The sequence below is a fragment of the Nycticebus coucang genome, chromosome Y (assembly GCF_027406575.1).
Source record: "Nycticebus coucang isolate mNycCou1 chromosome Y, mNycCou1.pri, whole genome shotgun sequence".
NCBI classification, from domain to species: domain Eukaryota; kingdom Metazoa; phylum Chordata; class Mammalia; order Primates; family Lorisidae; genus Nycticebus; species Nycticebus coucang.
In genome coordinates, this window is record NC_069805.1 from 34,909,749 (window position 1) to 34,925,947 (window position 16,199).

General features: G+C 36.2%; 1 protein-coding gene across 1 annotated transcript in view; it reads right to left on the reverse strand.

Moving 5' to 3' along the window:
- The window catches only part of LOC128579076 (ankyrin repeat domain-containing protein 26-like), a 161,988-nt gene that overhangs the window by 17,114 nt on the left and 128,675 nt on the right, over positions 1 to 16,199 (reverse strand). Inside the window, exons 22-24 of the mRNA XM_053581353.1 lie at positions 15,067 to 15,233; positions 7,371 to 7,422; positions 5,136 to 5,277 (exon numbers count right to left, since the gene is read on the reverse strand). Of these exons, the coding sequence (XP_053437328.1) occupies positions 5,136 to 5,277; positions 7,371 to 7,422; positions 15,067 to 15,233 (361 nt within the window). The remainder of the gene's footprint in view (positions 1 to 5,135; positions 5,278 to 7,370; positions 7,423 to 15,066; positions 15,234 to 16,199) is intronic.

The following is a 16,199-nucleotide window of genomic DNA, read 5'->3' on the forward strand; positions in this document are numbered from 1 at the left end:
TTTCAGAATGGAGTTCATTATCAATGCTTTACACTTTTGGTGGGAGTGAAAACTAATGCAGCCTCTTTGGAAAGAAGTATGGAGAATCCTCAAAGAACTCAAATCAGACCTTCCAGATATCTCACAATCCCATTACTAGGCATCTACCCTCATATTAATCTGAAATAATAAATAAAATAAGATGGCTCTAAAAGAAATGAAATCTTTAAAAAAATCTAAACTAAATGTTAACAAATAAAATTCAAAGATATATTAAAAGGATAATACCTTATAAACAAATGAGGTTTATCCCAGGAACACAGGGTTAATTTAACATTCAAAAATCCCTGTTATTCACCATATTACAAATCAAAAGTGAATTATAGGACCATCTCAGTAGACGGAGGCATGAGAAAAAATTTAATACTCATTCTGTATTTAAAAACACTCTCAGCAAACTAAGAATATAAAGGAACTTCTTCAGCATGACAAGGAGCACCTGTGATAAACTTTCAGCTAACAGATGTCATGGGGAGAACTGAATGCTTTCTCTCTAAGACCAGGAACAACACAGGAATGCTGCTTTCAGTGCTGTCATTCAGCATTGCACTGAACATTCTGGCCAGTACAGTGAGCCAGAAACAGGAATCAAAGGCATCCTAATTGGAAGGAAGAAGTAAAACGTGATCTTTATTTACAACCATGATCACATGCTAGGGTGAGTGAACTCCAACCTGTGAGCTAGCTTTGTTTTATGATAATGCAGATGTTCATTAATGTCTGTATTGACTGCTCTATGACTACTGTTATACAATAATGACAGAATTGATGAGCTACATCAGAGTTTGCTTTACAACAGGTTTAAAATATTTACAATCTTTTTTTATTTCTCAATAATTTTTTATTAAATCATAACTGTTTACATTAATGCATTTCTGGGGTACAATGTGCTGATTTTATATATAATTTGGAATGCTTACATCAAACTGTTTACTATAGCCTTCACCTCACTTACTTACTTATTGTGTTAAGACGTATTTATACTCTACTCTTAATAGATTTGACATGTACCCTTGAAATTACCTGCACCCCCAAATTACCTGACCCCTCCCCTCCCCTCACTCTCCTCTTTCCTCCTTCATTCTGGGCGATAGTTGTGTTTTATTTTTCATATGAAAGTGGGGGTGATTGCATATTGGTTTCTCAAAAGTACTGAGTACATTGGATACTTTTTCTTGCATTCTTGAGATACTTTACTAAGAAGAATATGTTCCAGCTCCATCCATGTAAACATAAAAGAGCTAAAGTCTCCATGTTTTTTTAAGGCTGCATAATATTCCATGGTATACATATACCACAGTTTATTAATCCATTCATGGGTGGTTGGGCTTCATCCATGATTGGGCAATTATGCATTGGTTGCAATAAACATTCTGCAAATATCTTTGTTGTATAATGATTTTTGGTCATCTGGATATAGGAGAGGAATTGGAGGATCGTATAGCAAGTCTACTTTTGGTTCCCTGTGTTCTCCAAACTTCTTTCCAAAAAGAATGTATTAGCTTGCATTCCCAACAGCAGCGCAGAATTGTTCCCTTTTCTCCACATCCATGAAGAAAGTAGTTTGAGAAAGCAAAGCTTTGACAACATACAGTCCATTTAGAAAATCTCAATGAATCTATCAAAGAAGGTACTACAAGTCATAAATGAGTTGAGTAAGTTGATGATACAAAATCAACATATAGAAATCACCTGTATGTCCAAATACAATTAGCATTAAAATATAAAAGCAAAAATGTTTAAAATGTCATTTATAACAACATAAAATACAGATAAATGCAATAAAATAGGGAGGATGTATATACTCCATAGCACAAAATGTTAGCTGAGAAAATTAAATATGACCTTCACAAATAAAGTAATGCACTTTATTCAGGAATGAAATAATTCATTATTGTTAAGAAGTCAATTATCTCCAAATTAACCTATAGAAGCATCATAAGCACAACCTAATTCCTAGTAGGCCAGTAAGTTGTTTTTTGTTTGTTTGTTTGCTTCTTTTTGTTTGTTTGTTCATTTTTGTAGAGATAGAGTCTCACATTGTTACCCTTGGTAGGGCAACAGCTCACAGCAACCTTCAACTCCAGGCCTTAGGTGAGTCTCTTATTTCAGCCTCCTGGGTACCTGGGACTACAGGCACCTGCCACAACTACTGGCTATTTTTTATTTGCAGTTTGGCCGGGGCCAGGCTGCAACCATCCTTTGAACACGCCACCATCGGTATATGGGGCTGGCGCCCTGCCCACTGAGCCACAAGCGCCACCCAGTAACTTGTTTTTAATTGACAAGCTATTCTAACATTTATGCACCAAAATAACCCTGAAAAATATAACCAAATTGAAGGGGTGCTTTTAGGAATTGTATGAACCCTTATTAACTAGAACAACATGAAACAGACACAGCTTGAGTGTCCCTTTTCCAAAACGCTTGAGAGCAAAAGTGTTTCAGATCTTGAAACATACGTATACATAAAATAAGATCATCTTGGGGATGAAACCTAAATCTAAACACGAAATTACACCTAGGTTTTATATACATCTTGCAATAGTTTGAGAATAATTTTCTACAGGCTTTTGAATAATTTTGTGCATGAACAATGTTTGTGTACATGAGGTCAGGTATGGAATTGTCCACTTGTGGTATTATGTTGACACTCCAAAAGTTTCACATGTACAGCTTGGTGCCAATAGCACAGTGGTTATGGCGCTAGCCACATACACCGAGGGTGGCAGGTTCTAACCTGGCCCAGGCCAAGTAAATAACAGTGACAACAGCAACAATAATAGCCAGGCATTGTGGCAGGTGCTTGGAGTCCCAGCTACTTGGGAGGCTGAGGTACCTGAGAATTGCTTAAGCACAAGAGTTTGAGGTTGCTGTGAGTTGTAACGCTATGGCACTCTACTGAGCACAACATAGTGAGACTCTGTCTCAAAAAAAGGAATAAATAAAAAAATTAAAAAAAATTCAGATTTAGTAGCCTTTCATATTTCAGAGTTTTGGAATAGGGATGCTCAACTTGTATAATGGCAGCCAAACTTAAGATGGTTTGACTTAGAATTTTTCAACTTTTTGATGGACTTATTGGGGGCATTAAATGGATTTTTAATTATGATGGTTTTATCAGGACATAGCTGTATATTTGAGGAGCACCTATAGATTAGGGGAACACAACAGAACATCCAGAAACAGACCAGCATGTGTACAGACAACTTGTTTTCAACAAAGGTGCAACGTCAATGCACCAGAGCAACAATGGCTTTTTTGGCATATGAACAAACTGGAGTTCCACATCCCCAAATTGAACTGAAATCCATACCTCAAACCATGAACAAAGAGGAATTCAAGAAGGATTATAAGCTTAAATGTAACAACAAAAACTGTAAAACTTTTAGATGTATAGGAGAAATTATTTGTGACCTTGCACTAGGTAGACCATTCTTAAATAGGACAAAACAAAAGCCATTATTAAACAAACAGGTAAACCAGAATTCATTGGAATACTATTAAAAAATGAACACTGGGGTGTGGCCCCTGTGGCTCAGTGAGCAGGGTGCCGGCCCCATATACCAGGGTGGCGGGTTCAAAACCTGCCCCTGCCAAACTGCAACAAAAAAAAGCCGGGCGTTGTGGCGGGCGCCTGTAGTCCCAGCTACTTGGGAGGCTGAGGCAGGAGAATCGCCTAGGTCCAGGAGTTGGAGGTTGCTGTGAGCTGCGTGACGCCACGGCACTCTACCGAGGGCCATAAAGTGAAACTCTGTCTCTACAAAAAAAAAAAAAAAATGAACACTGGGAAACATTTTTTGGAACGTTTGGAAACATTCCTTGGAATGCACACCAGGAAAGATTCCTTACCAAAAAACAAAGCTAGCAAAGAAACTGTATCCAGAATATATAAAGAACTCTTAAAACTCAACAAAGAGAAGAACAGTCTAATTTTTTAAATGGCAAGAAATTTGCAAAGACAGCTCATTGAAGATGAACAGATGGCAAATATGCACATGGGCATGAGAGGATGCTCAACATTATGAGTCATTAGGATGCTGTGTATTGAAACCAAAATAGTATGCACAATGCATGCACATCAGAATGTCTAAAATTAAAAACAATGATATACTGAGTGTGAAGATGCAGAGAGAATGAAACTGTCATGGACTGCTGTCAGGAATGGAAAATGGTACAAATACTATGAATACTATGGAAAGTAATTTAGCAGGTTCTAAAATAAGGGAATGTAAAATGCCAGGAGGAGAGTGCTGTGGGTGATGAATATGTTAACTCTCTTATTATGGCCATGGGTTCACTTGTATATTTCAAAACTTATGATATTGCACATTTCTTCATATACTAATTACGCCTCTCTGAAGCCATTGAAAGCAGGAACAAACACCTAAGACAGTGGCTGAAACACACAAAGAAAGAACAGCCAGGCACAACTCTAGCAAGATAATGCTAGAGTTGAGATCTCTAATCTTATAATAATGAGAAGTGGTAGATGTATTTTCAACAAGGATTTTTAACACGATGGGATCCTCATTTTTAAAAGTACAGTAGGCCCTCCATAGTTGACCACCTCCCTGCATTGACCACCTCAATTTGACCTCAAGTTGACCACACATCCACCACACATATGTATCTGTACAGTAGGCCTAGTTCCTTATGTTGGCCATCTCCATGTGTTGACCAGTTCGTTATAGTCCCTTGAGTGGTCAACTCACAGAGGATTGATGATATATATATATAATGGTTACAGAGTAGAGCATGGCCTCAGGAGATGGGGTTGTGAGGAAAGCAGTTCTAAGGTTACCCTAGCATTCCGAGTGGGAGATAATGGCAACCTGATCTTGGGAAAGTGTAAGAGAGAAGTAGGGTCAGCAACACACGTGGGTGCCATTTACACTGAGAGAAGTACAGTGGGATTCTCAGAACTCTTTGACTGAGTTCATAACATAATGTAGTTCTCATTCTACATGAACATAAAGCCATTTCTGAGATTAATGTTACCATAATACATGTGTGCTCTATGGTGCAGTGCTAAGCAATGCATATGCTACTGCAGGACACATAAAAAGGTCTTACACTCCATGCACTGGTCCTACCTTTATAGTGCTTTCCATGTTGTTTAGCAAGAAATGTCAAATTCTTATAATTAACAGAAGGCAACTCATAATCCTCTGAGTCTCCCTCAGATGAACAGGTTAAGTCATCATGGTCATCCATAGTGTGTATTTGTTTTTTCACCTATAAAATAAAGAACAGTGCTTCAAAATGTCCCCCAAATGTTTACAGCATAGTCTAAATGTACAGAAGTGATAGTTATCCATTTTCTTTTCTTTTCTTGCTTTTTTAATAAGTTATTTGTACATAGATCATAAACACATTTATGCCATTTTGGGATTCAATGTGTTGATTATTTGTACCACTTTACTTCTTTTATGTTTACATGGATGGAGCTGGAAAATACTCTTCTTCGTAAAGTATCTCAGGAATGAAAAAAATTATTCATTTTTTATATGAGCAAAACCACAGATATTTTGTAAAGTACTGATGTGTGCTAAAAGGATGACACTTTTACCTATGGCTATGGTTCCTTAATCAGTTTTTAAAGGAAATGTTTTTATAGCAAAAGACTCTGTTTTTACTTTAACTTTATATTTTCAAATAATGACATATTTGATGATTTTTTAATAATACCTTGTTCTTGTTCTTAGATGTTCTCTTTGTAGGCCTAAAAAACACAAATAATTCCTTTTAGCAAATAGGAAATATTCAAAATGCAAAATATCTAAAACAATTGCTGTTTAATAAAATATCTGCATTTGTCATTTATTTCTCCTACTTATAGAGTTTTTAGGGTTTTTAATACATAATGTAAAATCAATCATGTTCTACAAGAGGGATTGAAGTATAAACAGTAACATTAAGAGACAAAGAAAACATACTACATAACATCCTAACAAAGAATTACACTTAGATCAAGCCTTCTGAAAAAGAGAAAGGACAATCATACTTCTTGTATTATTTGATAGAAATATACCAGGTGTTTGTCACTCTCCTTTTTAATAAATATGGTAATTTACAGGCACTAATACTTATTTTTATTTGCATTATCTTTCTAACATACTTATATGAGGGAAATTCTTTTTTTAATAATGTTAAATGTTTGTAATAATGTTAATAATGTTAAATTCAAGGCCAGAAGCTGTGGCTCACACCTGTAATCCCAGCACTCTGGGAAGCAGAGGCAGTGAACTGCCTGAACTCATGAGTACAAGACTAGCCTGAGCGAGAGTGAGACACTGTCACTAAAAATAGCCAGGCATTGTGGTCGGGGCCTGTAGTCCCAGCTACTTGGGAAGTTGACCAAGAGAATCGCGTAAGCCTAATAGTTGGAGGTTGCTGTGAGCTGTGACACCATAGCATTCTACCAAGTGTTACAAAGTGAGACTCTGTCTTAAAAAAAGAACAATAATAATAATAATGTTTTTCATCTGTACTTTCACAACTTACTATGTAATTACTATGTAGTATTTAAAGCACTGTATATGTATTTAATTAATGTGAATCCTTACAGAGCTCTGTGATGTAGCTACCCTTTTACAGATGTTATCATCCTGTATGGTTTTATAAAGGAGGAGACTAGGCTCAGAACACCAAGTAATTTGCCCACCACATACAGATGGTCAGTAGAGACCACACATTCAAACCCCAGAATTCTGGCTCCAACACATGAGCTTCATACCCTGTTGTGAAAATCAAATTTATTGTCAACTGCTCTTAAATGATAGGATAGTAGATAAATCAATATAATCATTCTTTTTATGGCCATAATTATAAACAAAATTTTCTAAATCTCACATATTTTTTAAAAACTAAAAGCCTTCATATCGTTGTATCTAGGCAATTAGAGAAACCTACTTTCAACAAGTTCAAAACTTATTTTTCTAAAGAAAATTCCTCATCAGCACTAAATTATCTATTCCACTGTTTATTCGTGTATTCAACAAATACTTATTGAGTATACAATACACGTCCATGACACTATTGGTACAAAGAAACGTGGTTTTCAAGCTTTATAAATTTATGATACAAAAAAGTGTTATCTGAGATAAACTGTCAATCATTTATTTTTCTATTGTACATAATCAAAATCTTCCCTTGTCTAGGCTATAAAGGTAATACCTTTGATAATTTAGAGTATCTCATAAAATCACAATGCTGCTATTGTTAATGTCATTATACTATGTATATTTTTATCTCCATGTAACACTAGAACTTCATTGAGATAAAGGAGTGTATAACCAAGAGGTACAGAAACACACCTCTCGGTTTACCTTCCAGTTTGGGGCCAAAAATTTCTGTGAAAGCTGTAATGTTGCCACAATACTGTAGTGAGAACAGGGAAGACAATATTCTGGTTTTCCACTTAAACATCAATGTTAAATTTGGTGTCAAGCCCACACGACTGAACCATCTGTGCATGGGTTTTTGCTGGTGTCAGTCAGAAACAAAGGCAATCCTGAGTCCATCTTTGGCCTTTCCATAGCCACATGAAGAAAAAAAGATTGAGGCAAATGACGTTAGGGTTATTTGAGGCTATTTAGAAATTTGGCGTGTTCTCCTTTTGGTAACAAAATTTCTCCTCTGATATTTGGACCAGAGTTTTCTTTTAGCATTCCCTCCCTTTTTTTTAGAGGCCACGATTAATGCAGTGCTTGTGTGGGAGTCTGTCCCCACAGGGACACTTGAAAAACTTTTTCATGCCATTGAGCCAGTGGAGGTCGTGCTGCTCACTGACACAGGTCTCCAGCACATGGAGATGTGTGTAGGTGCCCATCTTGCATGTCACGACCAGACAATTCACTTCTCTGATGTTTCTCATCTTTTCTTCTATTTGTTCTTTTTTCGCCAGTGCCTCAAAATAGCATTTATGCAGCTCAGCCTCAGCCTCTTTCAGGACACCTGTGCACTTTGACTTTACTTTTAGAATTTCCTGAAATTACTCAGATACCAGTCAGGCAAACTGCTCTCTCCTTTTCTTCATGGCAGGCTCCAATTCATCCTCAGCTTGGGAAGAAAACATGGTGTTCTTTTCTACACATTTCATCACTCCCACGGTATACTGGGAATCCTTTTGTATCATTTTGAGGCTAATTTGTTGTGTTTCTGTAAGAAGCTGGCCTTTGCTCATAATTTGGTGATAGCAGCCAAGTTTTTTTGTTTCTGCTAAAGCACTCAGTTTTGGTTTTGGTGGTTGTGACTCATCAGAAAAGAGAATGTCATTTCCTTTTGAGATGCCACACCCAATCTTGGGCATCCACCTGGTCAGGCTGCCTTCCACCCTGGGGAAATCAGTCCCCATTCATGAAGATTGGGCATTGGGCTATTAAGATGAGGATGGCAGAGCCAGGCTCTTGACTTCATTTCAGCCTTTGAGAAATTGTCTCCAAAAAGCTTCTGATTTCCTTTCCCTCATCTACAACATTTGCTGCTTCTGTTGTTTTAAGAGGGCTGATGCCAATACAGACTGCATGGCAGGTTTGGGGCTTCCCATGATCCCTGTAGTCATGGCCTTGACTAAATGCTACAGGCTTCTGGCTTCACTCAGTGGCAGATCCCTCAATTCTTTGAACTCCACAGAGCAAGACAAGCTCTTCTGGGGGCATTCTGAGTATTTGTTTTGTTTCCTGTATGATCAAGTCTGCACCTATGACAACCATATTGCTCAGAGTGGTTTGAATCATCTTCGTAGGCACAACAGCTGCTACAACTGAGGCCACATAGGACGCGGAAGAAACTCCTCAGTGGTAAAAAGCATCTTGACATAGCCATTCTTCAAGGCTGGTGACTTTGCAGACAAACTTCTTTGGAATTTATCCTCTGGATAAGGTGGACTGTAGGTCAGCCTGTTGTGCACTGAGTTTCCAGTACTGAGCCTGGATGTGACACTCAAGTATTCAGAGTTTCACAAATTAACCATCTGTGCATGAGGTTCTCCATTCTTTTTCTTTGCTTTATAGGTTTCAAGATCAAGAGCTTCACCCATAATTAAGAGATTCTGGGGATGATCCATAGCTAAGGACACCTTCTCTGAGCCATCCTTGGGCTTCACGGGTGAGCATTGAGCAATCCTATAAAAGAACCTTGTTCTAACTTCAATTTTACTATTTATTCATTTATGTATTTATTTTATTTATTTTTATTGTTTGAAATTTATTAAGGGTACAAAGAATTAGGTTACACTGATTGAAGTTGTTAGGTAAACTCCCTCTTGTAATTGTGTTCCACCCCCAAAAGGTGTGCCATACACTGTGACCCCTTACCATACTGACTCTGCCCCTCTCCCCATTCCTCATTTCCCTACCCCCCACCTTCTATTAGACCACTTACAGCCTTCTTATTAGAATTGAGTACATTGCATTCTTTCTTCTCCACTCTTCTGATGCTTTATGAAGAGAAATGTGTTCCACCTCCATACAGGTTAGTAAAAAAGATGTAAAATCTCCATCTTTTTTAATGACACAATAGTATTTCATGGCATACAGAAACTACAGCTTGTTAATCCATTCCTCAGTTGATGGGCATTTAGGTTTTTTCCACAGTTTGGCAATTGTAAATTGAGCTGCAAATGTCCAGTGCAAATGTTTAGTACAATTTTTTTTCCATGTGGCTAGATGCCTCATTAAGGAAATGCAGGACTAAATGGGAGGGCTAGTTTGAGTTCTTAGAGGATTCTCCATACTTCCTTCCAAAAAGGTTGTACTGGTTTTCAGTACCACCAGCACTGTAAAAGTGTTCCCTTCTCTCCATATCCACACCAGCATCTGCAGATTTAAGACTTTGTGATGTGTGCTATTCTCATTGGGGTTAGGTGGTATCTCAGGGTAGTTATGATTTACATTTTTCTGATGATGAGGGAAGATGAGCATTTTTCAAATGTTTCTTAGCCATTTGTCTGTCTTTGTCAGAGAAGGTTCTGTTTGTATCTCTTGCCCCGAGGTAGATGAGATTGTTTACTCTTTTTCTTTCGATTAACTTGAGTTCTCTGTAGATTCTAGTTATCAGTCCTTTGTCAGATTCATGCCCTGGCAAATATCTTTTACCATTCTGAAGATTATCTTCTTGCTTTCCTTGTTGTGTCCTTAGTGATGCAGAAGATTTTCAGCTTAATTAAGTCCATTTGTTAATTTTTGTTGTTGTTATGATGGGCCCTAAAGTCTTTGTCATAAAATTTTTCCCTAGCTCAACATCATCAAGAGTTTCCCCCTACATTTTCTTCTAAGATCTTTATCATTTTGTGTCTTAGATTGAAGTCTCTTATCTATCTTGAGCCAATTTTTATAAGGGGTGAAATGTGTGGGGCAAGTTTCAGTCTTTTCATGTGGTTATGTAGTTTTCCCAGCACCATTTTTTGAAAATTAGTTATTTTCCACACTGTATATTTTTGTTTGGTTTATCAAAGATCAGATGGCAAGAGGAGATTGGTTTGATCTCTTGGTTTTAAATTCGGTTCCATATGTCTATGTCTCTATTTGTGTGCCAATGCCATGGTGTTTTGTTTATGGCAGATTTGTAATATAGCCCAAAGTCCATTAGGGTGATGCCTCTGACTTTGTTTTTATTACTAAGAATAGCCTTAGCTATATTGCTTGTTTTTTGGTTCCATAAAAAATGAAGTACTATTTTTTCCAGTTGTTCAAAATATGTCAGTATTTTAATCCCCATTGCCTCAAATTTGTGTAGAATAGGCATTTTGGCAATGTTGATTCTTCCCAGCAAAGAGCTTGGTATGTTCTGCAATTTGTTAGTATCTTCTGCAATTTCTTTTCGTAGGGTTTCATAATCCTTTGTGCAAAGATAGTTCACCTCTTTTGTTAGGTATATTCTTAAATATTTAATTTTCTTTGAAGATACTCTGAAGGGAATTATGTCCTTGATTTGCTTCTCAATCAAGAGAAGCTGAACTTAGTTGTTACTGGCATATACAAGGCTACTGATCTTTGGAAATTGATTTTATACCCTGAGACATTTCTGTATTTCCTGATAACTTCCAGGAGCGTTTGGTTGAGTCTCCAGGTTTTCTAAATATAACAGTATATCAGCAGGAAAGAGGGAGAGTTGGACCTCCTCTGCTCCCATTGGGATGTCATTTATTTCTTTCTATTGCCTGATTGTATTGGCTAGAATTTCTAGAACTCTGTTGAGTAATAGTGGTGAGAGTGTGCATCCTTGTCCGGTTCCAATTCTCTTGGAAAAGCATTCAATTTTACACCATTCTGCATGATGTTAGCTGTGGACATATGTCTTCAATCATCTTAAGAAATATACCAAATATGCCTATATTTTAAATGTTCTTGTTAGTAAAGAATTCTGAATTTTAACAAATGCTTTTTCTGCCTCTATTGAGAGCATCATTTAGACTTTGTTTTTATGGATAGGATGTATTACATTTATGAATTTACATATGTTAAAACAACCTGCATCCCTTGGATGCAATCTACTTGATTGTGATGCATACTTTTTTTGAAATGAGTAGCTATAATCTATTAGCTAAGATTTTATGGAGTATTTTTCCATCTATATTCATTAGTTAAATTGGTCTGAAGTTCTCCTTGTTTGTTAAGTCCCTTCCTGGTTTTGGAATGAAAACAAAAGTGATATTTGCTTTATAGAATGTGTTTGGGAAGGCTCCAGCCTTGTCAATGTTTTGAAATAGGTTCTTCAGTATAGATAGAAGCTCATCTTTGAAGGTGTGATAGAATTCTGTTGTGAAGTCATCTGTTCCTGGGCTTTTGTTGTTGTTGGTGTTAGAAGCTTTGTTAGTGTTTCTGCACTCTCAGCATTTGATAACTGCCTTTTCAGGAGATCTATTTCTTCCTGGTTAAGTCTAGGAAGATGGCATGATTGCAGCTATTGGTCCATTTCCTCCACATTGCCAAATTTCTAGACATAATTTCTTGTAGTAGACTGAAACTCGACCAATACCTTTCACCCCTTAAAATAATTGACTTAAGATGTATAAAAGATTTAAATCTAAGACATGAAATGATAAGAATCTTAGAAGAAAGTGTGGGAAAAGTTCTTGATGATGTTGGACTCGGGAAAGATGTTATGACAAAGACCTCAGTAGCAATCACAACAACAAGTAAAATGAACACATGGGACTTAATTAAGCTGAATAAACTTCTGTCCAGCTAAGGACACAACAGGTAAAGCAAATAGACAACCTTTAGAATGGTTTTACACATGTTACGAATCTGATAAAGGTTTGATAATTAGAATCTACAGAGGACTCAAATTAAATCAACATCAATAGAGCAAAAAAATTCCATCTACTACTGGTCAAGTGATATGAACAGAACCTTCTCTGAGGAAACTGATGAGTGGCTAATAAACATATGAAAAAATACTTATCTTCCCTGATCAATAGAGAAACGCAAATCAAAACCGCCCTAGACATCATCCAACTCCAGTCAGAATAACCCACATCACAAAGTCCCAAAGTTGCTGATGTTGGTAATGGGGAACACTTTACACCCTAGTAGGAACTGCAAAGTAATGCAACCTTTTTGGAAAAAAGTATGGAGAATCTTCAGAGAACTCAAATCGGAACTTTTATTTGATCCTCGAATCACATTAATAGAGATATAACTACTCAGAAGAAAAAAAATATTTTTTAATAAAGACATTTTCACTAGATTGTTTACTGCAGCTCAGTTTACATTTGCCAAGATTTTGAAACAACCTGAATGCCCATCAACTCAGAAATGGATCAAGAAACTGTGGTATGTGTACACCATACTTCTCAGTCATTTTAAAAACAGAGAGTTTACATCTTTGATATTAACCTGGATGGAGGTGAAATGCATTCTTCAGTAAAGCATCAGAAAATAGAAACACAAATATCCAACATACTCAATAGTAGTACAAAGCCAGTAGACAATCTAATACATGTCCACATAAGAGAAAATCTCATTTCAGTTCAAGTTAGGAGGAAGGGGAACAAGGGAAGGGTCAAGAGAAGGTTGGAGGGAGATTGGTGTGCTCCTACTTAATAGGCAGAATGTAAGGGTACATGGAACACCTCTTGAATCCGGGACACAACTACAAGAGGGACTCTACCTAACTAATGAAAATAATGTAATCTAATTGTTTATACCCTCACATTAACATGAAATTAAAAAAAAAGAAACAGGAAAAGAAAAGACCTGATTATCATTTTGTCCATGTATATAAATAAAGACCGAAGAATGACTGAAATTTCAAGGGAAGTATGTATTGTGTGATAAAAATCATCCAAATTTAGGATATTTTATACTCATTCACTATGCAAAGTAAATATTTATGTTAAAATTTTGAATTCCATAATGGAAATAAAAGGGGAAAAATTGCAAAAACAATCTTATTGTATAAATAATGTAACATGAGATCTGTTGAATAATGTGATGTGGTTCATATTGAAATGCATAATCTTTTAAAAGAAGACTTGCTGCATTAGTAGTACTGGGTTTTACCACAAGAGTCAGTAAATTAACACGTGAGCCAAGCTCAGCCCACTGCCTGCTTTTGTCAGCAAAGTTTTATTGGATCACAGGCATGCCGGTTCCTTCATTTTCTATGACAGATTTTGGACTATAACAAAATCCATATGGCTCACAAAGTCTAAAACATATTTACTCTCTGGCTTTTTTTTTTTATTTATTTTTTTTTGTAGAGACAGAGTCTCACTGTACCGCCCTCGGGTAGAGTGCCGTGGCGTCACACGGCTCACAGCAACCTCTAATTCTAGGGCTTACGCGATTCTCTTGCCTCAGCCTCCCGAGTAGCTGGGACTACAGGCGCGCGCCACAACGCCCGGCGATTTTCCTGTTGCAGTTTGGCGGGGGCTTGGTCTGAACCCGCCACCCTCAGCATATGGGGCTGGCGCCCCACTCACTGAGCCACAGGCGCCACCTACCTACTCTCTGGCTTTTTAAAGGAAAATTTGGCCAAGACTAATTTTATTAGATTAAACGACCTCTGATGTAATCATTTTTACACTTTATTGAAATGTATATATGGAAAACGAGTGCCAATGTGCAATCATTTGCTGATATTCAGACCAATTTGAGGTTTCAATAGTTGAGCACTCATGTATTGAGAACAAAACCAAAAATATAATAACCTCCAACCTTCTTGGCTATAAGCTAGAATTCCAACAACATGTAGCTGCCTTTTGCAACCAGGCAGATATTTAAGCAATTCTATCAAAATTTGGTTATATGTATCACTAAACTAAATACTTTAAGCATACTTTCATTGGGAAATGATTAGTATACTACAGATTCACCTCATTTTAGATTAGTATACTACAGATTCACCTCATTTTAGAAAATAATTGCATGCAACATTACTTTATGGGTGTGGTGTTTAAGTATTTCCTTACTGACACGTATTTACACTATATCCAACTTTTGATATGACAATGTTATAATAAACTTCTGTGATACACATATATGATAACATAGTTATATAAAAGTTCTTAACATACATAATTAGTACTATGTATTTAAACATAGGTTATATATATATATTAGATACAAACATATTGGTTTATTTTATGTATATATCATAGATAACAAATGTTCTTAACATGTTTGTGTGTTTACATGGGTCATATTTTCCTGTAGGATCTAGCTGCAGAACTGGACCTCTTAGATTCAATGAATGACATATTTGAAATTTGATGCCCATTGCTAAATTACCTGTCAACGTGAATTTACCAGTTTATCAACAAATAGTGCATGACAATAAATTTTCTACACATTTCTCAGCACTGCTTTTGTTAAACAAAAATATCAGCATGACTGAAAACAGTGATCTCCCATTGTTTGTAAATTGTTGTAAATTTGCATTGTTCTAATAGCAGGCAAATGATGAAAATCCTTAGGTTAAGTATACAACTTGTTAATTGTGAATGTTAGTCCAAATTAAAATTAGTTTTCTTGTACAGTAATAATTATCTACTATGAAACACCGCTACAGGCTCACCTGTCCGACTTTTCATTCTCCTTCCTAGAAAACTGCTGATTGTAGGTTTCTCCAGCCTTTCTTTTTTGAGTAAATCCATCATCATCACTGTCATCAGTTGCAAAATCACAGAGGTATTTAGATACTTCTATCTCATTAGCTTCACACTTCTTCCTTTGTTTTTTAACCTTGATGAAAAGTTTAATAGAAGGGATAATTGTTACTACTTTAGTCCTTAAAAAGAATTTTTTTGTTTTGATTGATTTTATCACTTTACTTTGTTATGATTAGAGCCAGCAAAATATTTTGTTATTACTTTAATTTTAGCATTACATTTGAGTATTATCACATAATTGTGAGATATAATTATAACTTTGTTATTTAAATTGTTTGGAGAATCTGCTTTATATCACTTTGAGTGAGTCAAACAGAATTTTTCAAAATTTCAAAAAGGGCCATCCTTAACTTTGTCATTCCCTTTTCCTGTTGGTATTGAATGAATTTTCACCCCATTTGACTGTCAGAAATTGAGAAATAAAAAGACAAACAAAAGATGCCACCTTCTATCCTTTCATTTATTTCTTTATATACTTATTTATCTGAAAGTATTATGGGGGTACAAATAGTTTGGTTACGTAGATTGCTTTTGTAATGTTTCAGTCATCGATAGAAGTATGTCTTTCACCCAGAGAGTGTTCACTGTACCTGTTAGATAGGTTTCTGCTTCCCCTCCCCCGTCACCCCCTGCTTCATTTCTATTGAGGTTTACTTCACATGTGTGCCCATCAATTTAATTCCATTTTAGTAGTAAGTACATGTGATATTCATGTTTTCATTCTTTAGATACTTCACTGAGGATAATTGTCCCTAGTTCTAATGGTCCCTAGTTATATCCAGATTGTTGCAAAAGACATTAAGTCATTCTTTGACGCTTAGTATTCTATGGAATACATGAACCATGTTTTATTAATCTACTCATGAATTGATGTGCATTTTGGTTGATTCCCCATCTTTGTAATTGTGAATTGTGTTGCAATGAACACTTGAGTACAGGTATTTTTTGATAAAATGACTTCTTTTACAAATTTGGAGGCATCACATTACCACCTTCAAACTATACTACAAGTATAAAGTAACCAAGACAACATGGTTTT